This window comes from Mus musculus, chromosome 11 (genome assembly GCF_000001635.26).
Source record: "Mus musculus strain C57BL/6J chromosome 11, GRCm38.p6 C57BL/6J".
Lineage (NCBI taxonomy): Eukaryota > Metazoa > Chordata > Mammalia > Rodentia > Muridae > Mus > Mus musculus.
Window position 1 is genome coordinate 57,622,589 of NC_000077.6, and position 26,957 is coordinate 57,649,545.

At 47.9% G+C, this 26,957-nt stretch overlaps 1 protein-coding gene and 1 long non-coding RNA gene across 5 annotated transcripts in view; one reads left to right on the plus strand and one right to left on the minus strand.

The window, feature by feature from the left end:
- Window positions 1-1,109: 1,109 nt before the first annotated feature.
- 4933424L21Rik (RIKEN cDNA 4933424L21 gene) lies at window positions 1,110-26,906 on the minus strand. The gene is made up of 4 exons (NR_153850.1): window positions 26,732-26,906; window positions 26,134-26,507; window positions 4,520-4,700; window positions 1,110-1,574 (listed from the first exon to the last, which is right to left on the minus strand). It is a non-coding gene; the product is annotated as an RIKEN cDNA 4933424L21 gene (long non-coding RNA).
- Galnt10 (polypeptide N-acetylgalactosaminyltransferase 10) overlaps window positions 22,854-26,957 on the plus strand; it is a 142,073-nt gene continuing 137,969 nt past the window's right edge. For 2 of the 4 annotated variants that reach the window (XM_030245621.1, NM_134189.2), the window contains exon 1: window positions 22,854-23,129. Coding sequence is in view for 1 of the 4 variants with exons in the window: in NM_134189.2 (NP_598950.2) it covers window positions 22,971-23,129 (159 nt within the window). In the remaining 3 variants the exon portion in view is untranslated. The remainder of the gene's footprint in view (window positions 23,130-26,957) is intronic. The other 2 variants (XM_030245620.1, XM_006532391.3) reach the window with 1 other exon arrangement.

Genomic DNA, 26,957 nt, shown 5'->3' on the forward strand with positions numbered 1-26,957 from the left:
ATGAACGTTTGAGGGCATGCATGTGGTGTTCTCAGCACTGTGTCTGTGTGTGTCTGTGGTCTCTTACTTTTTTTGAGGGGGCGGGGGACAAAACCTGTGCACATCTATACTTGCCTTCTTTAATTGTTTACCTTGTTTTTTCGGAGACAGGGTCTGTTATCACTGAACCTTGAGCTCATGACTTAGTCTAGGCTGTGTAGAACGAGATGGGGAAGAAAGAGGAAGGGAAGGGAAGGGAAGGGGAAGGGAGGGGAAGAGAGGGGAGGGGAGGGGAGGAGCTCCAGAGATCTGCCTGTCCCCATCTCCCCAGCACTGAGACCAAGCCCAGATTTGTAGACCTTTGTTCTGGAAATGTTGAAGTCAGGTCTTCCTGCTTGTATGTCAAACACTTTACCAAGTGAGCTATCTCTCCTATCCAGGCTACTGTTTTTTGGGTATTTCTGTGTTTGGTTGGTTGGTTGGTTGGTTGGTTGGTTTTTGTCTTTGTTTTTTTGGTTGTTTGGGTTTGTTTGGGGGGGTTGTTTGTTTGTTTTATGGGTTGTTTGTTTGTTTGTTTGTTTGTTGAGACAGGGTCTCATTATGTACCTATGACTGTTGTGAAACTCACTTTGCAAACTGGCCTCCAAATCCCAAATGCTTCCCGGTCCTGGGGTTAAAGCCACTATGTGTGGCCTTGGGGTGCTTTTCTTAAAATTGCTATTACAGGCCCAAAGATAGCTGGTGCTCAGAAACTGACGTGATGTCTTTAGACGAGGGAGAGAGGCAGCCACAGGAGTAAGCACTCAGGACTCCAAAGACTCTGGTCTCCAAGGATAATGGTGGGGTAAGATATACCCTATCCCCTTAATTTTTTTCCAGACAGGGTCTTACTGTGCATCTTGGGTTGGCCTGGAACTCAGCCTATGCAGACCAGACTAGCCTCAAACTCAGAGACATGTCTGCCTCTGCCTCCCAGATGCTAGGTTTAAAGATGTAACACCATTGTGCTGAGACTTGCCAGCTTAGAACTTAGACAAAAAGACACCTAGGCAGGTTGAGACAATAATGTCCAAGCCTGGTGCCAGAGAAGGTGCTCTTTGCTGTGTCCATACGGAAGCATCTCTTTCTCTCCAAAGGGGATAAGAGAGATTTTATTCCAAACCAAATATGAGTGACACAGACTCAGACTGCCTTGAATGACATGTTCCACCATGGATGTGGTGACCTGAACCTAAAAAGTTACCAAACACAAGACAGTCACAAATCAAAGCATTTGTCAAACACATTGCTGGGACATGAGGTTGCAGCCAAGTGGGAGATCCTGTTGAGATCCTCGGATGTTCTCTGATGACATTCTTGCCCTTGGGGGTGATGATGGCCAGCCAAGTTAATACATTCCTAAAGTCTTTCCTGATCGTCCCATAGGTCTTAAGTCGGATGCAGAGGAAGGTGAGTAACGGCTATTGAGAGAACTAACAATGTCACAAGATGATGTTGGCTTTGGCTCTGCAACATTCTCACCTTCCACAATCAGGAAGTTTTAAGGAGTCCATCAGTCTGCAGGTTTGCTTTCAGAAACCTCAGTTCACTGTTGGCTGATAGGAAATGAATGGGTTGGGGGAAAGGAAGTCCAGGCAAACGCTCCCTTCTCCCACAATTTCTGCCTCAGATCTCTAATAACTGGCATGCCAACTCTCTTGTTCTCAAGCCATTGGCTAGATCCCGCTGCAGCCTCATCCCACCCCACATCCTAAAGTGCTTTGCTCAGAGATGGCTCCCCTTTGGTCCCTGCTGGGCTGTTTTGGTAAATGGGACCTTTGTCAGCAGAAGGACAGCAGGATTTGCTACCATCCTAACTTGTCCATTTGTTTCCTGCACAGAGGGTCTGATGAGGAGTTTCCAGGGACCTCACTGAAGCAGAAGCCAGCTCTTGACAGAGACACACGGTGGTGATTACACGGGGTGTTAGGCACGGTTTCTGTGGATGGTAGCTCCAAGGCCCCTCTTGAGCCCCTGGCTCTTTGTGTCAGTTATGTACTATTAGGGGAGGGCAGAGAAGGAGCCAGGAGCAGTGGCAGGGTGCCAGTCTGCTGAGGCAAAGTGGGGGGCTCTCCTGGCGTAGTCAGATGGTTTCAAAATTCTTCATATCTTGGCTCCCATCAGGGCTCACAGAACATGTGTTCCCTTCTCAAATATGAAACTTAAGCCAAGACACTCCCCACTCTATAAGGGATGCCACCGAATGGCATGAACTAGCAGCATGGTCCTGAGAGATAAGGGCTGTGCAAAAGGTTTCCAGTGAACACTGGGCTAATGTCTGGGTCCTCATCTCCTGTCTCTCTACCCAGTATGGAGCCAATGTGTGCTTTTATGCCTTCCTGGACCACAGTTCACTACTACTCTGGGCAGCTTATTCCAAGTGTGGTGTGTTTTGGCTTTTGTTTTTAACCCCCCCCCCTCTGTGTGTGTGTGTAAATGTGATGAAGCATATGAGTGTAGGAAGGCAATTTCTAGTGTCCTCCTTGCCTTTCATCTTATTTGAGACAGGATCTCTGGTTTTGCTGCTTTACAGAGCAAGCCAATGGTCAGAGCTTCCAGTCACACTTCCCTTCTCCACCTCCCTGTGGAATCACTGGGGTTACAAACAGGAGTTACCCTTCTAGCTTTTATGTGGAGATTCAAACTCATGTCTTGATGCTTGCTTAACAAGTACTCTACCCATTGAGCCATCCCCTCAGCTGCCTTCTCCTCCTCCCGTCCTCCTCTCCTCTTTTCTTCCTCTTCCTTCTCTCCCTCCTCCTCTTTCTCCTCTTCCTCCTCCTTCTCCTCTTCCTCCTCCTTTTTTGGGGTCAGGCTACATAGTCCAAGCTGGTCCAGTCTTCCCATCCTTTCTGTCTCAGATTTCTGAGTTCCTAGGTTATAGCTATACCCAGATGGCTTCTTACATTCTCAGTCAACTCTGATTTTTAGGAAGACACTTCAGATTGACTCAGCAGCCAGCCTTGGTTCTCCTTGCCAGCCTGAGTTCTCAGCTGCAGGGTTTGCCCCAAGACTCATCTCTTATATGCCTATCAGCTGAGGAGGTCATGAAATTGCAGATTCATGGGCCAGCAAGGTGGCTCAGTGGATCAAGGCACTTGCCACCAAGGCTTATGAGCTGAGTTTACTCCTTGGGACCTACATGGTAGGAGAAACTGACTTCTATAAGTTGTCCTGTGGTCTCCACATGCATGCCATGGCATACACCTACACACACACACACACACACACACACACACACACACACACAAAATAAATTTAAATGTAAGGGTGCTGGGAACATGTTCACAAACACAGGCTGCCTGAGCTGTTAGACCAGAGTTGCACAGTCAGCTAGAAGAATGCCCAAAGGCAGGAGATTTACAGGGTAGAAATATCCAAAGGGAAGACCAAAGACCCAGAGGGACACCCCACACATTTGTCAAAAATCAAGCCAAGCATACAGCTGCTGGGGTAGAAGCTGTCACTTGACAAATACCCACCCATGGTGTCATAGCTATATAGACTCAGATGTGGGTCAGCAAGACAGCTTAGCCAGTAAAGGTGCTTGCTGTCTGGGTCTGACAACCTAAATTCCACCCCAGGAACACATAAGGGTGGAAGGTAAGAAGCAACTTCACCAGGTTTCCCTCCGACTTCAACTCTGTGGCATGTATGCTCCCACACACATCGTACGCACACTCATAAAAATTAAACTGTAAAATGAATAAACAATGAAGTCCCTGGCACGTGCTCTCTTTGTGTGCATGCTACGCTCACATCTACTCAAGAAGGAAACTGGGGCTCAGAGAGCTGATGTGACCTGCCCAAAGATGCTGTGGGGCAGTGCCTAGGGTGAACTGACTCTACCAACCCTCCCACTACTGTTGGATAACTCGCTGGGAGCCCCAGACCTCAGCCCCACAAGGTCTAGGCCTCTTTCTTAGGTTAAACGAGCCAAAGCAAGTTGCTGTCATTTGACAGAAATCATATCTTCTTCTGAAAGGAGAAAAGTCTCACATTGGGGCTGCTCCTGAGGACACCCACCCAGGTGTGCTGCCTACCACCTTTAAAGACGTGTTCACCCTGTGAAGAGCAGCAGAGACCAAGCAGTCGTGGTATCTAGCTTACTCCAGTAGTGAGATTCACCCAAAACTCTGTAGGGTCTGAGCGTCAGTGGAAACTGGGGCTCACAAGTCAGCATTTGAATTAAGAAGGGGAAGTTAAATTAAGGTAATACCTTGAACACAATACACGTACCGTCTTCCTATCTTGACAAACATGTTATGACTTACAAGGGTCAAGCTGAAATTTACTGTTAGCAGGATCTTCTCCATGAAACCTGACAAGGTGGTAGGTATGTCCTACCAGCCCTGGCTCCTAGCTTCTCTCTTCTCTCTCTCTCTCTCTCTCTCTCTCTCTCTCTCTCTCTCTCTCTCTCTCTCCCCCAACAGTGTCTCTGTGTAGCCTTGGCTGTCCTGGATGGAACTCACTCTATAGACCAGGTTGTCCTTGAACTTACAGAGCACTTTCTGCCTTCTGAGTGCTGGGAATAAACGTGTGCACCACCAGCTCCTGGGCCATCTTCTCTTTCATCCTCAACGCTGTCGCATACCTTGAAGATCCTTGGTGCACCAGTATGGTTTCAAGTCACACACTTGGCAGCCCCATTCACATTCCTGAAGTCAGCCACACAGCGGCCCCTGCAGGATGAGCGGAGTCATGTAATGAGTCCTTCTTGTCCAGCTTGCTCTGGCTTGGACCCTGTCTAACTATCCTGCTCCCCTCTATCCATCTACACCAGCAGCTACACCTGGGGGCCAAGGCAGGAGAGGGTCAGGATGCTGCAGATCCTCTGGTCACCTGTGTCAGCATTCAGCTAGGCCATCAGGTTCTGGTGAGGTGAGAAGCGTCACCTCTCACAGCCAGTGAAGCCGAAGGAAGGAAATGAAGACTTGGGCTGTTGCCCAGACTGCAAACAAGAGTGTGTGTATTCACAAGCGTGTGTGTGTGTGTGTGTGTGTGTGTGTGTGTGTGTGTGTTTGGGGGCGGTGTGGATATTAAATCACATTTGCTTCCCTTAACCCTTTATCTTTGGATTCTTAAGATTATGTTGTGAGCTGGGGAGGTAGAGGGCTTGCTAGACAAGCATGAAGACCTGAGTTTGGTCCCCTAGAATCGACGATAAGAAGCAGGGTGTGGTAGCACTGATGGCTGAGAGTAGGGGTAAGAGGGGAAGAATGTTGAGAGGTGTTGAGAGGTGAGAACAGTGTCCCCCAGAAGTCTCCACGAGTCACTAGAGATGCCAGTACTACACACTCAGAAGATGAGGTCAGCTGTGAGACTGGACTGGGGAGGCTAGAGATGGACGGCTTCACCTCCCCTGTCCTAGGTGTGAGAAGGTTCTGGAGTGTGCAGAGGCTGGGCCAGTTAGCTAATGGGTTCACCCTCTCCTTCACTCATTCTGGTGGATGCTGTGCTGGTTATGGGGGAGGCTGTAATGGGGAGACTCAGAGATGGTTTCCACCCTGTGGGAGTTCTAGTCTAAAAAGCCAGGCCCACCCACATAACACAAGCAATTATGCTGGCAGATGCAATATTACTACTGTGCCAAGTATAATAAAGGGACACTTAGTATATAAAGGGGTATGATCTGCCTTGGGGGCTCAGAAGGTCTGCCCTATGTCACCTGACCTGAAGTACAAAGGATGAATGAGAAATGAATGATCTAGAAGGGTTCTGGCGAGATGACTCAGCTGGTGAAGTGCCTGATGCATAAACATGAGGGCTTGCATTTGATCCTCAGAACCCCTGTTTTGTCTTGTTTGTTTGAAGATTTATTTATTTTTATGTGCATAGATGTTTTTGCTTGCATGTAGGTCTGTGAGAAGGTGACAGATTCTTTGGAATTCCAGACAGTTGTAAGCTGCCTTGTGCATACTGGGAATTGAACCTGGGGCCTCTGGAAGAGCTGCCAGTGCTCTTAACAGCTGAGCCATCTCTCCAGCCTCTGTTTGTTTTTTTAAAGCAGGATCTTGTGGCACATGGCTACAATCCTAGTACTGGAGAGGTGGAGAAAGCCTGGCCAATCGGTGAGCCCCAGGTCCCAGTGAGAGCTTTTGTTCAAACATCAAGCTGATGGGTCCAGAGGAACAACACATACAGTTGAGCTTTGGTCTTCGTGTGTGTGCACACACTTGCCTCTCACTTGCACCTTCTCAATGCACGCTAACACATACACACACACACACACACACACACACACACACACACACACACACACACGTATGTACAGAGTTTAAAATAAATATGAATGAAAAATACTCAAGAGGGGTGGCAGTTAAGCCACTGGAGGTTGACAGGCAGAGAGTCAGTACATACAGAGCTCCTAAATGCTGGGCCCTTCCCAGGAATGCGTGAGGTTTTCCAGCCTATGTAACCAGCTGAGCAATCCTAGTGCCTGATGGGGATACACTGCTGGTCAGAGCCCGTGTACTGTGAGGTCCTTGCAGGACCATGGAGAGATGACCGGTTGGGCCAGGCAGGTGCTGGAGGCCAGGGATCCTAACATCAAGGTGTTAAAGGCACACAGCTGTCTAGCTCCAAGGTGAACCACTTCCTGACAGCTGATCCGAAGGGCGTCTCCTTGAGTCTCCATTTCTTAGTGCCTTCCCGTTCTCAGGGGACAGTGCACCTCTGACACTGCAGACTGCATTTGCCATGTCTGCCTCCCGCCTAGGCCTTCCTCTGCATTAGTCCTAGCACAGAGATAATTTCTCAAGCAGGAGGCACGTGTCTGACACAGAAGCGGGCACTATGGTGGGCGGGGATGGATAACTAGAAATCCAGAGACAGCCTGTCCATCATTTGACTCACAGGTGATCTCACATAAGCAAATGACAGTTGCTTGTCGAGTTGGAACAAGAAAGGGAGGTTGGCGTGCGATGCTCATAGCTCCGGGGGTCCCCCCACGGTGGGGCTCGACATTGCTGGTAACCATCTAAAACTGTGGGCAGAAGATGGGGATTCAGCGAGAGAAAGCTCCATCAATCATACTAAGATGTCAATAGCTCCTGTCTGCGGTGGTAAATCAAGAAGCAGAACTAATACATCACCCACAGGAACCACCGGAGTCGCATGATTACAGGCGCAGGAGGGAGGGGTCTGGAGGTGGAGCCCTGGTGCTCAAATCATACTCCTGATGCTCATGAGCCGCGTGACCTTTGACCTGTCACTTAACTACTACTCCCTGCCTTAGTTGCCCATCTGTAAATGAAACAAAGTGATAGTACCCACCTCACACACCTCCGCAAGTCCTCAGGGAGGCAGTGTACAGCCAGGGCTTAGCACAGGGCTTTGGTCTGTGATAAATATACTCAGCAAATGTCAGCCACACTGAGTAAAACAGTTAAAAAAGTGATTGGCTTCCAAGGACCAGGATGTACGGAGTGCCTTTCGTTAGAGCCAAGTGACTTAATTTTATAACATATGCACATGTCAGATTACTAAACTAAGAATGTTAAATTGAGGACATGGCTCAGTTGGTATAGAGTGATTGCCCAGTGTGTACTAGATCCTAGAGTCAATCCTCAGCAGTGTACTCAGGGCACAGTAACAGGAAGAACAAGCAGAGTCAGGGATAAGGGATGGCAGGGGGAGGGTAACTCAGTAGGTAAGCACTTGTTTTTCAAGAATGAAGACCTGAGTTCAAATCCCCACTGCCCCTGTAAAAGGCTGGGTACAGAGACAGGAGAGGCTTGCTGGAGCTCTCCGGCTGCCAGCCTAGCTCTAAGGTCAGTGAGAGACCTTGTCTCAAGGGAACAAGGTAGAGTCTGATAAAGTGGGACACTGGCTGCCTTTTGTTCCCGCTTGCTCTCCTACACACACACACACACACACACACACACACACACACACACACCATTAAGTCATAAACACCCGCTTCGTGTGCACACGCATGCAGACACACACTTACTTCATCGTCATCATCTGCAGGAGTCCAAGGCATGCTTAGGCTACATGAGACCAAACAAACATGCAGCTGGGTGTGGTGATACATGTAATCCTAGCATTCAGGATGCTGAGACAGGAGGATTCTAGCCTGGCCTGGGCTACACAGTCAGTCCCTCTCACGTGTGCAGACATGCACACGTACACACTGATTAGAAAATTTGGTTTTGAGATGGTTTGGGCCTGAGCAGCTTTCTTCCATTATACCTAGAAGTATTTGTGTTAGTTAGGGTGTCACTGCTGTGAAGGGACATCATGACCACAGCATCTTTTATAAGGGAAAACATTTAACTGAGGCTGGCTTACGGTTTCAGAGGTTTAGATCATTATCATCATGGTGGGAAGTATGGCAGTCTGCAGGAAGGCATGGTGATGGAGGAGCTGCATCTTGACCCACAGGCAGCAGAAGGAGACTGTCTACCACACTGGGTGTAATTGGAGCATAGGAGACCTCAAAGCCCTCCCCCACAGTGACACACTTCCTCCACCAAGGCCACACCTCCTAATGGTGGATCTCCCTATGAGCCAAGCATATTCAAACACATGGTCTACAGGGGCCGTACCTCAACAGTCAATGCCCTTCTCTTTTTATTTCTTTGTTTCATTCACATAAGAACTTGACTGACCGTTTCAAAATCATTTGGCAGAACATCTTATGAGGGTAGAGGTCAGGATATAGGGCACTACTTCTCAACCTTATGGGCCACATACCACAATCCATGGCATTATGCACAAGACAGAACAAGAGAATGCAGTTTTTCTCCTCAACATTACCAGTAATTCTCTGAAATATTAACACCAACCTGGGAGGGGTCAGTACAGTTAAACATGAGGCATGTTTGAATGTGAGACACTGGTTTCTCTAGCTCTGGACTCTGATTTCTGAGAAAGCCCATACACCTGAAACTCAACCTTCCCATCTGGGACAGTCCAGTCTGCAGAGGAGAGGGAGTCCCTGAAGCCACCAGATGCCGCTAGGATCTAACCACAGGCTTTTGCAGGCATCTGAAATCTGTCCGACAGAGCAGGCCCAGAAGGCTAAGGATACATGTAAATTTTACTAGGCAATAAAGTCAACATTATTAGATCCCTTGTGAGATGTCGGGTGGAGTGGAGGCCCAGGTGACAGTGGGGGATTCGTTGTGGGCTCTACTCCTGTTTCCTATGTCTTTAGGAGGCTCACCTTGACTGTGGGTCTTGGTAAGTCATGCTGATAAATTAGAGAAGGATTTAACAAAACAACAGGTCGGGTGGGGGTAGGGGTAGGGGTGGGGGTGGGGGTGGGGGTAGGTGACCACAAGGGAAACCTTGTACCCCAGGACTGGAAATGTGTGTTATCCATCAGCGAGCCTGCTTGGGAGAGGAGGGGCTGGGACCAGAGCCAAGAGGAGAAGGCTTGTATGTAAAAGGCAGGGTGACTAGAGCTGTGGCCACTTGAAGGGGGAAACTTGCAGCAAGAGAACTATTTGAGACATCCTGGCACCATTCTGTCTCCCTGTGTGTCTCCTCTCTGGCTACCCTAGGGTCCAGTCTATTTAGAATATGACTCCGCCCCCAAGTTCTGGCTGACCAGAGGCTGGGATCAAATTCAAAGCAATCCCCTACCTCTGCCCCCGCCCCCCAAGCCCTGGGATTACAGGCGTGAGCCACCACCATGGTTTCTATAGCTGTGTCTCCATTCCTCCCTAAAGCATGGAGAGGCTTCACAGGAGCTAAGGGGGATCCAATCCAGTCCATGCCCCACGGCGGCCTTATAACCAACACTTTAAGCAGCCAGGACCCAGGGGCCAGTTTGTACCTCCACAGATCTGAATCTGACCTCTCAGATGTATCTTCCAGAAGTTCTGGCACCCAACCCTGGAACAATCACTTTAAACTGAAGAAGAGAGAATGTTCTGATTGGCTAATATGGCCGTTGGAGGTGGGGAATCACTCCTGATCCAGTCTCTGAGCTGAGTGAGAGAGGACTTGTGAATCTCAGTGGAAACTGAGTGGATCAGAAGGACCCATATCTGGGACTGCAGTGCTGAGGTGCCTTGGGCAATTCCTGGTTAATGGACTGAGGAGGAAGAAAGCTGACTGCATCGTAGCAAGGAGTGAAGCTGCCCTCTGTGTGGGCCTCAGTGTCCAGCCTCAGATTTTAACTGCCTGTGGATCTGGCTCTCACTAGCCATTCAGATTCTTTGCTTTGCTTTATTTGGTTTCTGTTGTTTGTTTTTGTGGGGAGGCTTGGTGCCTTGTAGCTCAGGCTGGACTGGAACTTGCTAAGTAGCCAAGAATGAGTGATCTTGAACTACTGATCCCCACTAAGCCCGATACCAGGGTTCACTCTTGGCAGTTAAATCCAAACTGACCTCTCTGGACTCACTGAAGTTTGCTGGCAGCCACCACCCAATAGAATAGTAGATGATCTACGGTGTAAATAACAACAGCCGCCTAGGCTCTCACTTGGTATAGAAGGAAGGTGGTGACCTGAGAATGGCTTAATCAGGGCTCCAGAGAGCCTAACTTACTGACCTGGGGTGCAGGGCTAAGTATGGTGACCCTCAGCACACAGCCAACAGTGTCAGAGCCTCCAAGCACCTCACACTGCAGAGACTCACACCCCAAGAGACCCCTCTGCCCCACACCCTACCACCCATCTTCCACTGGAGAATAACCAGGGGCTGGAGAAATGGATCAGCAGTTGAGAGCACTGGCTGTTCTTGCAGAGGACCCTGGGTTCAGTTCCCAGAACCCACATGGTGGCTCACATTTGGTTGTAACTCTAGTTCCCTGGGCAGGTGGTCTTGGGTAATATAAGAAAGCAAGCCAATCAAACTGGAAAGCAAGGTGATGAGCAGCGTTCCTTCCCGATCCCTGCTTCAATTCCTGCCTCCAGGTTCCTGACTCACCTTCCCCAGAGGAGGGACCATAACCTGTAATCCCTTCCTTTCCAGGTTGCCTTTGGTCAGTGTCTTACCACAGCAACAGAGATGCAAACTAGGGCAGAGTGTTTTGCTTGCGAGCTTGTATGTACACTGTGTGTGTATCTGGTGCCTTCAGAGGCCAGAAGAGGGAGTCAGATCCCGTGGAACTGGAGTTACTGATGGTCGGGAGTGCTGGGAATCGCTATATGGGGGCTGGGGACTGAAGCTTCTGCAAGGGCAGCAAATGCCTTGAACTGCTGGGTTGTCTCTCCAGCCCCCATTTTCGGTCTCTCTCTCCTCTCTCTCTCTCTCTCTCTCTCTCTCTCTCTCTCTCTCTCTCTCTCTCTCTCTCTCTCTCTCACACACACACACACACACACACACACACAAGAGAGAGAGAGAGAGAGAGAGAGAGAGAGAGAGAGAGAATTCTATATAGTCCCACCTGCCCTCTATGTGTAGTCCAGGATGCCCTCCATGTATAGTTGGACTTCCAATTTCTTACCTCTCACTCCCAAGTGCTGAGGTTACAGATATGCACCAAGCCCAGCTGAGTAAGAAACGGGAACTTGAATCTGCTCGAGGCCTTGACAAGATTAAAGAGAGTTTGAAACAGACTGACCTCGCCTCTACCTCAAGGACTTCATGTCCCTCTGCTCAGAGCTCGGCCTCGCCAAGCCTGGCTCTGCAACAGGGCTTCTGAAGCTAAGGGGAGGACACCCAGCTGGAGCAGCATGCTGCAGGCTTGCACCTGTCACCCTGTCCCTTGAGTGGCTCTGTCTGTTACTGGTGACAGGATAGAATACTGAGGAGCCAGCCAGCCATGAAACAAACAGCTCCTTAAAGGCATGCATAGAGAAGTGAGACTGGGAAGGAGGAGGAGAGACCCTGGTCAGGACACAGAATGCAATCCCTTCTGAAGTGTCAGAATCTGTGTTTCTCCTTGGGCTCCAGGATGTGGCAGGGTGTGAGGAGGCAAGATGCCTGCCCCAAGGATCTAGGTGGATACTCTGTTGAGAGTTTCCAGTGATAAAGGAGGAGATAAGCCTGTGGCCAAGAAAGCTGTGTGCTAGCCGGGCATGGTGCTGCACGCCTTTAATCCCAGCACTCAGGAGGCAGAGGCAGGCAGATTTCTGAGTTCGAGGCCAGCCTGGTTTACAAAGTGAGTTCCAGGACAGTCAGGGCTACACAGAGAAACCCTGTCTCGAAAAAAAAAAAACAAAAAAAAACAACAACAAAAAAATGTGAAGAGGTCATGTTCTCACAGGGACCCGGAGGGTGAGCACCAGCTGGCCAAGTGGGAGATCTGGCAAGCAGTTGGGCAGAATCGAGAGCAAATGCAGGGTCTAGGGGCCAGAAAGGAAGGATCAGAAAGAAGGTATCTGTAGATGGGTTTAGGCAAGGAGGAGAGCAAGGTGCAAGCCAGAGCAGTCTCACTTGCCCTGCAGCTGACACTTTGTTTCTAGGCTCCTGCAGCTGACACTTTGTTTCTAGGCTCCTGCAGCTGACACTTTGTTTCTAGGCTCCTGTTGGTGATGCGCTTTCTTTCCATCCACAGTTACGATGCTCACATTGGTCAGAACCTGCCATTGGTCCTTTGAGTTCATTATCTCATCCAACGAGCACTCCAGGCTTAGTGACGAGACTTGGTCTGAAGGTAAGTGCTCCCGTGGATTTCAGTTCATGGCTAGCTCAGTTTTCCGGGGAAGTGGCATTTTTTTCTCTGTGAATAGGATAAAGTCCAGGGAGCCCTCCTCCTGTCGGGGCCCATCCCACATGGTAGAACGTGATCAAAGCGACTTCAGATTAAAGCTGGCTTCTCAGACTTCTCAGAGTCCCCATTGGGGGCAGATTGAGCTGCCGCAAGCTTTGATCAACAAGTGACTTTGGCTAAGTCGGTGAGAGAAAGCTCAAATCCAATTTCCTGTGGGATGCTCTAGGGAGCTGGAAGAAGAGAGGGAGGAGAATGCATTGCTCATGTGGAATGCATTCCTTCCCTAGTGACATTAACGGCATGCTTCGCCCAGTCAGGAATTACTGAGCAGGACATCTAGTTGGGTCCTGGATCTCACAAGATGTAGGGAGACAGTGAACTCAGTAAGGAAGGTCCTTGGATACTTGTCACGAATCCCTCTGCAGGAAGAGGCTCTGGGGTCCTGGTTAGCAGTAAAGGCAAGGCATGTGCTGGCTGAGATAGATGTGTTTCTAGGAGACAAGGAAACGCTGCTTTTTCCAAATGCTTGGGACTCGTGTTCTTGACAGGGAGGCCCAGCTTCAGACCTGCTCTCGAGAAAACCAAACAAATGGAGATGAGATTTCCGAAATGGAGGCTAGGGAAGCCATCTCAAGAGGTAGCACCTCTGGTCTGGTTCCTGAGAAAATGAAGAGAACCCTGCAAAGGTTTAGAGGAACAGAGTTCTAGAAGTTGTCTGTTTTCCCTTCTGGTGCTGTGACAAAACACTGACTAAAAACAACTTGGGGGTTGGAGGGAAGGGGTTTGTTTTGGGCTTTTTACTTCCAGGTCAAAGTCTGTCATTGCAGGAAGCCAATGAGGGGGCTAGGGTCAGGAAGCGGGGAAGAAGGCTGCTGGTTCACTCTCTACCTCACTTTTAGCCTCATGTCACTCTAGCTTTCTTCCACAACCCAGGACCTCCTGCCTAGGGACCTCCCACTGCAGGTTGAGCCCTCCTACATCATTTAATAACCAAGACAATCAAAAAGTAGTCTGAACAGGTGAGAGTGTGCACACAGAAGCTGACAGCTTCTGGAACAGGCGGGAGCCACAGAGCTTCTGAGGCAGCACCCTTTTCGGGCTCCAGACATCCGACCACCTTCCCAGCCAGAGGACAGGTGTCCGACTGGCCCAGGAGGCCTCTGCCTCAAGATCGACAGGAGCCATCTTGGTTCCAGGACTCTGCCGAAAAGTAGTCTGCACAGGTGAGAGTGTGCACACAGAAGCTAACAGCTTCTGTGACAGGCCAAAGCAACACAGCTTCTGGGAAAGGTCCTGTTTTGGGCCTTCATCTTTGGCCAGAAGGGAGGTCCGAATGCCAGATATCTGTGCACCTTCCCTGTAAGAGGAGAGCTTGCTTGCAGAGACTGCTCTGACCACTGAAACTCAGAGGAGAGAGCTAGTCTCCCAGGTCTGCTGATAGAGGGTAACAGAATCACCAGAGGAACAATCTCTAAACAGAGACAACTATAACAACTAACTCCAGAGATTACCAGATGGCGAAAGGTAAACTTAAGAATCTTACTAACAGAAACCAAGACCACTCACCATAATCAGAACCCAGCACTCCCACTTCCCCCAGTCCAGGGCACCCCAACACACCCGAAAAGCTAGACCCGGATTTAAAAGCATATCTCATGATGATGGTAGAGGACATCAAGAAGAACTTTAATAACTCACTTAAAGAAATACAGGAGAACACTGCTAAACAGGTAGAAGACTTTAAAGAGGAAGCACAAAAATCTCTTAAAGAATTGCAGGAAAACACAACCAAACAGGTGATGGAATTGAATAAAACCACCCAAGACCTAAAAAGGGAAGTAGACACAATAAAGAAAACCCAAACTGAGGCAATGCTGGAGATAGAAACCCTAGGAAAGAAATCTGGAACCATAGATGTGGGCATCAGCAACAGAATACAAGAGATGGAAGAGAGAATCTCAGGTGCAGAAGATTCCATAGAGATCAGCACAACAATCAAAGAAAATGGAAAATACAAAGAGATCCTAACTGAAAACATCCAGGAAATCCAGGACACAATGAGAAGACCAAACCTACGGATAATAGGAGTAGATGAGAATGAAGATTTTCAACTCAAAGGACCAGCAAATATCTTCAACAAAATTATAGAAGAAAACTTCCCAAACCTAAATAAAGAGATGCCCATGAACATACAAGAAACCTACAGAACTCCAAATAGACTGGACCAGAAAATAAATTTCTCCTGACACATAATAATCAGAACAATAAGTGCACTAAATAAAGATAGAATATTAAAAGCAGTAAGGGAAAAAGGTCAAGTAACATATAAAGGCAAGCCTATCAGAATTACACCAGATTTTTCACCAGAGACTATGAAATCCAGAAGATCCTGGACAGATGTTATACAGACACTAAGAGAACACAAATTCCAGCCCAGGCTACTATACCCAGCCAAACTCTCAATTACCATAGATGGAGAAACCAAAGTATTCCACGACAAAACCAAATTCACACATTATCTTTCCACGAATCCAGCCCTTCAAAGGATAATAATGGAAAAAAACCAATACAAGGACGGAAACCACATCCTAGAAAAAGCAAGAAGGTAATCCCTCAACAAACCTAAAAGAAGACAGCCACAAGAACAAAACGCCAACTTTAACAACAAAAATAACAGGAAGCAACAATTACCTTTCCTGGCTACACAAACAGGACCCAACATTTTGCTGCTTACAGGAAACTCATCTCAGAGAAAAAGATAGACACTACCTCAGAATGAAAGGCTGGAAAACAATTTTCCAAGCAAATGGTATGAAGAAACAAGCTGGAGTAGCCATTCTAATATCTAATAAAATCGACATCCAACCCAAAGTCATCAAAAAAGACAAGGATGGGCACTTCATACTCATCAAAGGTAAAATCCTCCAAGAGGAACTATCAATTCTGAATATCTATGCTCCAAATACAAGGGCAGCCACATTCATTAAAGAAACTTTAGTAAAGCTCAAAGCACACATTGCACCTCACACAATAATAGTGGGAGACTTCAACACACCACTTTCACCAATGGACTGATCATGGAAACAGAAACTAAACAGGGACACAGTGAAACTAACAGAAGTTATGAAACAAATGGATCTGACAGATATCTACAGAACATTTTATCCTAAAACAAAAGGATATACCTTCTTCTCAGCACCTCATGGTACCTTCTCCAAAACTGACCACATAATTGGTCACAAAACAAGCCTCAACATATACAAAAATATTGAAATTGTCCCATGCATCCTATCAGATCACCATGGACTAAGGCTGATCTTCAATAACAAAATAAATAATAGAAAGCCAACATTCACGTGAAAACTGAACAACACTCTTCTCAATGATACCTTGGTCAAGGAAGGAATAAAGAAAGAAATTAAGGAGTTTTTGGAGTTTAATGAAAATGAAGCCACAACATACCCAAACTTATGGGACACAATGAAAGCATTTCTAAGAGGAAAACTCATAGCTCTGAGTGCCTCCAAAAAGAAACTAGAGAGAGCACACATTAGCACACCTAAAAGCTCTAGAACAAAAGGAAGTAAATTCACCCAAGAGGAGTAGAAGGCAGGAAATAATCAAACTCAGGGGCGAAATCAACCAAGTGGAAACAAGAACTATTCAAAGAATCAACCACATGAGGAGCTGGTTCTTTGAGAAAATCAACAAGATAGATAGACACTTAGCCAGACTCACTAAAGGGCACAGGGACAGCATCCTAATTAACAAAATCAGAAATAAAAAGGGAGACATAACAACAAACCCTGAAGAAATCCAAAACACCATCATATCCTTCTACAAAAGGCTATACTCAACAAAACTGGAGAACCTGGATGAAATGGACAAGTTTCTAGACCCAGGTACCAAAGTTAAATCAAGATCAGGTTAATGATCTAAACAGTCCTATATCCCCTAAAGAAATAGAAGCAGTCATTAATAGTCTCCCAACCAAAAAAAAAAAAAAGCCCAGGACCAGATGGGTTTAGTGCAGAGTTTTATCAGACCTTCAAAGAAGATCTAATCCCAGTTCTTCACAAACTATTCCACAAAATAGAAACAGAAGGTACTCTACCCAACTCATTCTATGAAGCCACAATTACTCTGATGCCTAAACCACAAAAAGACCCAACAAAGATAGAGAACTTCAGACCAATTTCCCTTATGAATATCGATGCAAAAATCCTCAATAAAGTTCTCGCTAACCGAATCCAAGAACACATCAAAACAATCATCCATCCTGACCAAGTAGGTTTCATCCCAGGGATGCAGGGATGATTCAATATACGGAAATCCATCAACGTAATCCAGTATATAAACAAACTCAAAGACAAAAAGCACATGATCATCTCGTTAGATGCTGAGAAATCATTTGACAAAATCCAACACCCATTCATGATAAAAGTCTTGGAAAGATCAGGAATTCAAGGCCCATACCTAACCATGATAAAAGCAATCTACAGCAAACCAGTAGCCAACATCAAAGTAAATGGTGAGAAGCTGGAAGCAATCCCACTAAAATCAGGGACTAAACAAGGCTGTCCACTCTCTCCCTACCTATTCAACATTGTACTTGAAGTCCTAGCCAGAGCAATTAGACAACAAAAGGAGATCAAGGGGATACAAATTGGAAAGGAAAAGTCAAAATATCACTTTTTGCAGATGATATGATAGTATATATAAGTGACCCTAAAAATTCCACCAGAGAACTCCTAAGCCTGATAAACAGCTTGGGTGAAGTAGCTGGATATAAAATTAACTCAAACAAGTCAATGGCCTTTCTCTACACAAAGAATAAACAGGCTGAAAGAGAAATTAGGGAAACTACACCCTTCTCAATAGTCACAAATAAAATAAAATACCTTGGTGTGACTCTAACTAAGGAAGTGAAAGATCTGTATGATAAGAACTTCAAGTCTCTAAAGAAAGAAATTAAAGAAGATCTCAGAAGATGGAAAGATCTCCCATGCTCATGGATTGGCAGGATCAACATTGTAAAAATGGCTATCTTGCCAAAAGCAATCTACAGATTCAATGCAATCCCCATCAAAATTCCAACTCAATTCTTCAACGAATTAGAAAGGGCAATCGGCAGATTCATCTGGAATAACAAAAAACCGAGGATGGCAAAAACTCTTCTCAAAGATAAAAGAACCTCTGGTGGAATCACCATGCCCGACCTAAAGATGTACTACAGAGCAATTGTGATAAAAACTGCATGGTACTGGTATAGCGACAGACAAGTAGACCAATGGAACAGAATTGAAGACCCAGAGATGAACCCACACACCTATGGTCACTTGATCTTTGACAAGGGAGCTAAAACCATCCAGTGGAAAAAATGACAGCATTTTCAACAAATGGTGCTGGCACAACTGGCTGTTATCATGTAGAAGATTTCGAATTGATCCAGTACTATCTCCTTGTACTAAGGTCAAATCTAAGTGGATTAAGGATCTACACATAAAACCAGAGACACTGAAACTTAAAGAGGAGAAAGTAGGGAAAAGCCTCGAAGATATGGGTACAGGGGAAAAATTCCTGAATAGAATAGCAATGGCTTGTGCTATAAGATCAAGAATCGATAAATGGGACCTCATAAAATTGCAAAGCTTCTGCAAGACAAAAGACACCGTCAATAAGACAAAAAGACCACCAACAGATTGGGAAAGGATCTTTACCTATCCCAAGTCGGACAGGGGACTAATATCCAATATATATAAAGAACTCAAGAAGGTAGACTCCATAAAATCAAATAACCCCATTAAAAATGGGGCTCAGAACTGAACAAAGATTTCTCACCCGAGGAATACCGAATGGCAGAGACGCACCTGAAAAAATGTTCAGCATCCTTAATCATCAGGGAAATGCAAATCAAAACAACCCTGAGATTCCACCTCACACCAGTCAGAATGGCTAAGATCAAAAATTCAGGTGACAGCAGATATTGGCAAGGATGTGGAGAAAGAAGAACACTCCTCCATTGTTGGTGGGATTGCAAGCTTGTACAACCACTCTGGAAATCAGTCTGGCGGTTCCTCAGAAAATTGGACATAGTACTACCAGAGGATCCCGCAATACCTCTCCTGGGCATATATCCAGAAGATGCCCCAACTGGTAAGAAGGACACATGCTCCACTATGTTCATAGCAGCCTTACTTATAATAGCCAGAAGCTGGAAAAAACCCAGATGCCCCTCAACAGAGGAATGGATACAGAAAATGTGGTACATTTACACAATGGAGTACTACTCAGCTATTAAAAAGAATGAATTTATGAAATTCCTAGGCAAATGGATGGACCAGGAGGGCATCATCCTGAGTGAGATAACCCAATCACAAAGGAACTCACACAATATGTACTCACTGATAAGTGGATATTAGCCCAGAAACTTAGGATACCCAAGATATAAGATACAATTTCCTAAACGCATGAAACTCAAGAAGAACGAAGACCAAAGTGTGGACACTTTGCCCCTTCTTAGAATTGGGAACAAAACAGCCATGGAAGGAGTTACAGAGACAAAGTTTGTAGCTGTGACGAAAGGATGGACCATCTAGAGACTGCCATACCCGGAGATCCATCCCATAATCAGCTTCCAAACGCTGACACCATTGCACACACTAGCAAGATTTTGCTTAAAGGACCCAGATAGAGCTCTCTCTTGTGGGACTATGCTGGGGCCTGGCAAACACAGAAGTGGATGCTCACAGTCAGCTATTGGATGGATTACAGGGCCCCCAATGGAGGAGCTAGAGAAGGTACCCAAGGAGCTAAAGGGATCTGCAACCCTATAGGTGGAACAACATTATGAACTAACCAGTACCCCGGAGCTCTTGTCTCTAGCTGCATATGTGTCAAAAGAGAGCCTAGTCGGCCATCACTGGAAAGAGAGGCCCATTGGACTTGCAAACTTTATATGCCCCAGTACAGGGGAATTCCAGGGCCAAAAAGTGGGAGTGGGTGGGTAGGGGAGTAGGGGGGGAGGGTATGGGGGACTTTTGGGATAGCATTGAAAATGTAAATGAGGAAAATACCTAATAAAAATATTAAAAAAATAACCAAGACAATCTCCCACCAATGTGCCAACCCCAAATGCTTTGAGCTAAGAAGTCTCTTGGGTTATTGGTGTGTGTGCACGCACATGCATGTGGAGGTCTGGGGACAAGTTTGATGTTTCATTACACAGACACCTTCCCCCTTCTTTCTTTGCTTTAGCTGACCAGAGAGTTTCTAAGGCTCCTCCTCTGTCCATCCCCCCTCACCACCACTGGGGATTACAGGCATGCACTTCTGTAATCCTAGTTTTTTAATCAGTTCTGTGGCTTGGTCCTCAGGTCCTCAGGCTTGTGAGCCGAGTGCTTTGTTGACTGAGCCATCTCCGCAGTCCTCTCATGAGTTATTCTAAGGTAAGGGAAGCCACAGTGTTTACAACAGTGTCATGATAGATACTGCTACCTTCACCATGCTCAAGGGTGGAGAAGCAGTGCCATGTAACTACACCAACGCTGCAAACTCATGACAGCACCGGACACAGACAGGACCCAGCATTACTCATAACTGGGGATTGATGGGGATAGCCCAAATGTCCATCAACAGCTAACTGGATAAACAAACATAGGGTATGCATGTGTGACTTCTCCTGGGGAGATGTGAGTAAATGTCTGTCACAGATAGGACACTGACCACATACCAAAGAAATGATGTCATCTAAGTCTACTTCAGGAAGGCCAGCTGACTGGTTATTTGGGCTATTTTCAGGGGCATCACAAAAAAAGCCCATACCAGTATGGATGATAGCTCATGCACCCTGGAGCTCCCTGGACACCCTGAAGAAAGACAGCATGGCTGATCCTGAGGGTCTGTTCTTCTCAGGATTGTTTCAGTTTACATAACTTTGGGGAAGAAAGTTGACTTAAAAAAAAAGATTTATTTATTTATTTATTATATGTAAGTACACCATAGCTATCTTCAGACACACCAGGAGGGGGCGTCAGGTCTCAATATGGATAGTTGTGAGCCACCATGTGGTTGCTGGGATTTGAACTCAGGACCTTCAGAAGAGCAGTCAGTGCTCTTAACCACTGAGCCATCTCTCCAGCCCATCTTTTAACTTTTTAAGTTTCTTGAGTCTTGTGAGACTAGTTTACTTCCTGAGTCTTAGAAGCATCCCTCATCCTTTTGGGTGGGAAAACACACACACACACACTGTAATAAAAAATAATTTTTAATGGTTAAAAATGGTAAAATTGTTATGTGTATTACAGCACACTATAAATTATTTTAAAAAACATTTATTATATATGTGTATGTAATTAAATGTACACCTGTGCACCGTAAGTGTGCAGATGCCCACACAGGCCAGAAGAGAATAACAGATGCCCTGGATCTAAATTATAGGCAGTTGTGAGCTGTCTCCTGTGGGTGCCAGGAGACAAATATGGGTCTGGGGAACTGAACCCATGTTCTCTGGAAGGAAGAGCAGCAAGTACTTTTAACCATGGAGGTATCTCTCAGTTCCTATAAGATTATTATTTTTTAAAGATGTAAGGGTCAGATTTATAAACAGAAGGATGGTCAGAGGGTGCATCTAGGTATGGGTGATAAGACAAAGGTCCCGATGTGGGAGTGCCCGCCATGTTCTGATGAACAGCAAGGGGGATGGGTTTGGGGAGACTTGAAGGAAGAGGTGGTGATTTCCTTAGACATAGAGGTGTACCCTGACATAGACAAAGAGGTTTGGGGGTTTTGTTTGTTTGTTTGTTTTTTAGGTGCAAGAATTTGTATGGTCAACACCACTTGGGGGAACATACAAAGCTAGCAGCAGAACCAAAGAAAGAAAGGCCAGGCAGAGGGGGAAGGAAATATTTGACCTTAGGGAAATACAACCCAGGGACTGTGACTTTAACTGCAATGATGTGAGTGACCTAAGATGAGATTTAAAAAAAAAAATCACTGCTCAGTCTGGTGTTAGACCTGCAAGGTTAGAATTTAGGGCACTAGTCCCGGGATAGTGGTAGCCACAGGGCTCAGTGGCTTCGCTGCAGAAGCAGAGGATAGAGTCAATGCGCGCGCTGGCAGGAAGGCTAGTAAAGAGGAAGCAAGAGAGGAGGGGGAGGAGGGGGCTGCCATTGGGCATCCAGGAGCAAGCTGTTAAAAGACAGGCGCGCAGCAGAGGAGGCTCCCACAGGCTTCATGTGAGCCCAAGTCAGCAGCTCAGAAGCCAGATATTTTTGGACAAGTCAAGGCTCCCTAGTTCTGCTATGCACAGCCGAGCTTTCAGTTCTGCGCACCCCACCCCACCCCACCCCTCCGCCCAGGCTCCAGTGAGAGTTCTGCTTTTCCTTGCTCCTCACTCCTGGCCCAGTATCGGACCCACTGTGGGCGCTCGCTGGTGGTTTGAATTCGAAAGAGGAAAGGACACGAGGTTTCGGGAACGTGCTCTGGGGCACTGTGTCCAGAAGCAGTCCAAGTCCAAGTCCACTGGCTTGCATGTGCGTAAGAATAGCTCTCGCAAAGAGGCTCCGGTCATCTCCTCGATGGTTTTGCAAAGAACCCAGACTAGTGACGGAACATCCAGCACTCCACAGGTTGGAGAGGGGGATGGAAACCCAGCCGCCCACTGAGCGATGCGCAAGGTGCCCTCTGCATACAGGTTGTGGGGAGTCCCCAGGTCAAAGGCAGGTCTGGTTGGCACGTCCCGGGGCAGAACCGGGAAAAGAGTGGACTGCAGCATCCCAGCGCAGTCGGTTGTAGCATGTCCGCACAGTCCCGGGGCTCTCGCTGGCTGAGAACTTGCAGAGAGCCACGCGAATTCCCCGGGGTGTTCCCGATCGCGTGCTCCGCGGCCCCTGCGAGCGCCCAACTCCCTAACTCCGGGACTTTGGCAAAGCTGCAGCGGGCGGGGAGCAGTGGAGAAGCAGGACGCACCATTGGAGCCCACGGGGGGTGTAGCAATCAGGAGCCGGGGCCCTCTTGCATCCTGGAGGACGGAGATGCTCTATGAGTAGATGAAGAATTGAAGGATGGAGGCGAATAGGACTCAACCGTGCATCTGTTGGCGGAAGGCGAGGTGCAGGACGTGGAATGAGATGCCGAGGGATGATGGGGTTGGAGCGCACCCCCACGGCGGTGACACGGTGGAGGCGCCCGGCTCCCCCGCCGGCGAGCAGCGGAAGTGCCGCGGAGTTGGAGCGGGGCCGGCGTCGCGGCCGCTACTGCTGGCCGAACTGCTGCCGCCGCCGGGTGGACGGGCGGACGCGCAAAGCCGGGGGCGGGCGCGGCGGGGCGGACCGGCCCCGATGAGGCGCAAAGAGAAGCGGCTCTTGCAGGCGGTGGCTCTGGCTCTGGCGGCCCTGGTCCTGCTGCCCAACGTGGGGCTTTGGGCTCTGTACCGCGAGCGGCAGCCCGACGGCAGCCCTGGGGGATTGGGGGCGGCGGTGGCCCCCGCGGCGGTTCAGGTGAGTAGTCTGCGGCCGAGAGTTGGGAGTACTCTTTCTCCCACTTCGCTCCCACCCTGCAGTTCCTTGTTCTACCTATCCTTCGTGTCTGCTCTGAGGCATCCCATTTTGGGGATGGCAACATCGAGGCTTAGGGAAGGTCAAAGATTTATCCAGGCTCTTGCTCCAGCCTAAAACAGTGTTCAACCCCAGGCCCTTTCCTTAGTTTACCCCTTTCCTCTTATTGCCGTCTATAATTCCCGGCCTCTTCAGCTCTCTCTTTTTCGGAGGATCCTACCTGCATCTTCGTGCCACCCTGGATTGTTTGTTCTGAGGTAAGAGTGGAGATTCTGGTCCTTCTTGTCGGTGTTCTTCAGATAGTCTCTGCCCCTAGCCTCCACTCTCGCCTGCTGATTCTAATGTTTCAAGTCAGACCAGATCCTTCCTGGTTTGCTGTCTGCACAGGCACTCGTAGGTCTCCCATCTGGAGCGAGCTTTCTCTTCTCTCTTCTCTTCTCTTCTCTTCTCTTCTCTTCTCTTCTCTTCTCTTCTCTTCTCTTCTCTTCTCTTCTCTTCTCTTCTCTTCTCTTCTCTTCTCTTCTCTTCTCTTCTCTTCTCTTCTCTTCTTCTCCTTCCCTCCCCTTTTCCCTCCTTCCTTCCTTCCTTCCTTCCTGTGTATGTGTACCTTACCTACATGTATGTCTGTCTGCACCACACAGGTGCATGGTGCTCATTGAGGTCAGAAGAGGGCACAGGCTCCCCCAAAACTGGGGTTACAGATGGCTCTGAATCACAGTGTGGTTGCTGGGAATCTAACCTGGAAGACCAGCCACTGCTTCTAAACAAGTGATCCATCTCTCTCCCCACCTCCCACATCACCCAGTCTTTATCCTAGTCAAATTCTGTGCCTCTCTCGAGAATACTGAGCCCAGGCCCCATTGAACTTGCCACCTTTGACATGAGTCTAGCAGCTCTGGTGGAGGACTCTCCAAATGTCTCAGAGCCACAGGTGTCAAACACCCCCAGGACAGAACACCTCCAGCCTTCCTTCTTTGTACTAATGAGAGATGTTTCTTGTAGACAAAATTGAGATGGTCTGCCTCTTTAAAGTTGTATGTATGTATGTGTGTGTGCATTGTGTACGTGCATGTGTGTGTGTGTCCACGAGTGCGTGCACTTGGAGTAGCAGTCTCCTGGCTTAGATGAACTCTGTCACTTTCCTCCAGCCATCCCAGCTTCCCTACCCCAGCTCCTGGCAAGCGTGGGCACGCTACACTTGAATTATTCCTCCAGTGGGACATTTAAGAGTTGCTTACGGGATTTTCTTGGTCCTGTGGGAAGTGGGTAGATGTGCGCCAGGGTCAGCCTTGACTGACTGCTGGCTGGCCTTGAGGGAAGAGGCTGGCTTCTTGAGATTGATGCTTTACCGCCCCCCACACTCCCCACCTTTCCAGTGTTAGGGCTTTCTGGCTTCTTGGGCATGGGAGAGTCTTGGTCTACAGAGCGGATCAATTTGAACTTGGCGTGTCACTCTGGTAACTTGTAAATCATCCTCAAGGCCCGGGTGATCTGTCTATCTGGTAGATCTTACTATTGGGAAAGTTAGGAAACCCCATTTCTAAATCCCTGCTTCCAATTCTGAAAGCTGGTCTAGAGCTCTCTCCCTTAAACTCTTTGTCTGAGTGGGGTTTTTCTGTGGGAAACCTCTTTCCTCTGTTACTGCCCTGTGGGGCACCAGTGTCGGCAGGCCAGACTCGTGTTCTAAGCTCAGCTGTTGACTTGCTGTGCATTGATGAGTCTGATCTCCCACTCTGAGCCTTGCTTGCTCCGTGTGTATGATTTGATGCCAACATTCTGTGATGCTGCCAATGTGCCAGTGGGGCAGGGCCACTTCTTTTTCCTTTCCTGAGGTCGCTTATAACAGTCCTATCTTGGGATGCTCTGCTGAACACAGCCCTGGCCGAGGGGGGTGTGTCCAGCCAGGTCAGACTCTCCCACAGAATAGCTGTGAGCAGTTCTAAAATAGCCCTTGACATTCTGCCTCTGCGTGGAGAGAGTTCTGCTGTGAAGGCCAGAGACATCCTAATTTTCATTTTCTATAGAGCCAGATGTGTAACAAGAAGGTCAAGGTTAACTGTCAGTTTGGCCTTAGCTTTCACGGTGAATTACTGACTGTACAAAAGGCTATTGATGCAGTATGGCCACCTTTTGAGCAGAGAGAGAGAGAGAGAGAGAGAAAGAGAGAGAGAGAGAGAGAGAGAGAGAGAGAGAGAGAGAGAGAGAGAGAGAGAGAGAGAGAGAGAGAAAGGAGGAACAGCAACTGAGTACCTCTTGGAATTGCTACCTGGACTCATTGAGAGGGCTGGTTTACATGCTCTGGTTTTTTGTCTGTCTCTCTGGGATGGCACAGAGAGGAGGAAGAAATAGTTAAGAGTATGGAGGGCTTTCGTGCACTTATCATTGCTTCTTGGGGGTCACAGAAGGGAAATATTTCCCAAGGATGGGCCCTGGTAGGTGCAGCAGGATTCAGCATTCATGGGCTGCCTGTCTGGTACAGTCTGCCAAATTTCCACACAGCCCCTTTGTGTTCCACTCTCCTGCAGATGCAGAACCCTCCAATCCCTCTCCTGAATGTCAGCTGGCCTCCAGGAAAGAAGCCGGCTTCTCCCACCCCTCTCTGTCAGGGGCTAGCTGGGAAACCGTCTTCAGCACCCAGAGTTGTTGGGACACCGATGAACCAGTCAGCACTCTGGCACTGTCGAGTCATCTCCGTGATCTTCCTGGTAGAAATAAGTGCTGGTCTGGAAGGTAGCTGAGTTGATTGAGTGCTTGCCTGTGGCCAGTCCTCAGCGCCACATCAACCAGCCTGTGGCGCGCGTCAGTAATTCCAGTACTCAGGAAGTGACAGGAAGAGAATTGGAGTTCAAGGCCAACCTTGGCTACAGGAGACCTTTCTCTAGATCAGCACCTGTTGGCTCTTTGTTACCGTGAGACTTTCTAGTGGCTTTTCTGTGAGATGGCACACCTGGGTTTGTGTAGTCCTCTGATGCCTTGCCCTGTGGTGCCTCATCCTGGTCCTGTTGGAGCCACCAGGCGGGACATTTGATTCATAAAGTGAACGTCATGTGCTCGGAGTCTCGCTGGTCACATAGCTGGCTCTTCTGAAAGTCGCAAGATTGAGTAAGGAAAGAAAGCCGGCCTCGAGGCCATTTTTGTTTAAACTTGGGCTTCCTTCTCTTTCCCACTCCCTAGCCGGCCTGACATCTTGGTTTAACTCTAGGATTGGTTTTCATCTTGCAGAGCCTGGGAGCTGGTTCTCAATACCACAGTAGGAATCCCAAGTGCAGCTCCTCCCACTTCTGAGCCAGGAAGAGAACTGGCTTCTCTGGGTCATGGCATCTGTTTGGTAGAGAAAGGTGGGATCATGGAATTCCAGTGTCTATGACTTTTAAGTATCAGGTCTTTTTCTCATGGAGTCAGAGCTAAACTTGGTTCTTAGAACATCTGGAAATCGATAACCCTTCCCTACCCCCACCCCCCGGTTTCAGTCTTCCTGGTAGTAGAAGACTTACCCGTCAGCAAGTTAAGTACCATGGCAATGTGGTCTGGAGTGGTTTCCTTACCTTTCCAAGGTGGAGTTGGTATCCTTTAGACTGCTAATCACTTCTCTGTCAGCTTGGCCAGATGAAATCTGATGCCACCCGGGGAAGGGTTCTTGACTTAGCAGAGCAAATCTGCTCCTGCCTCCTCCTCCTCTTGGGCCTGCTGTCTGCCAAGGATGAGTACAGAGAGAGGTCTGACTGGTTCTCTCCTGCCCTAAGCCCATTGTGACCTCATGGAAGTGATTTA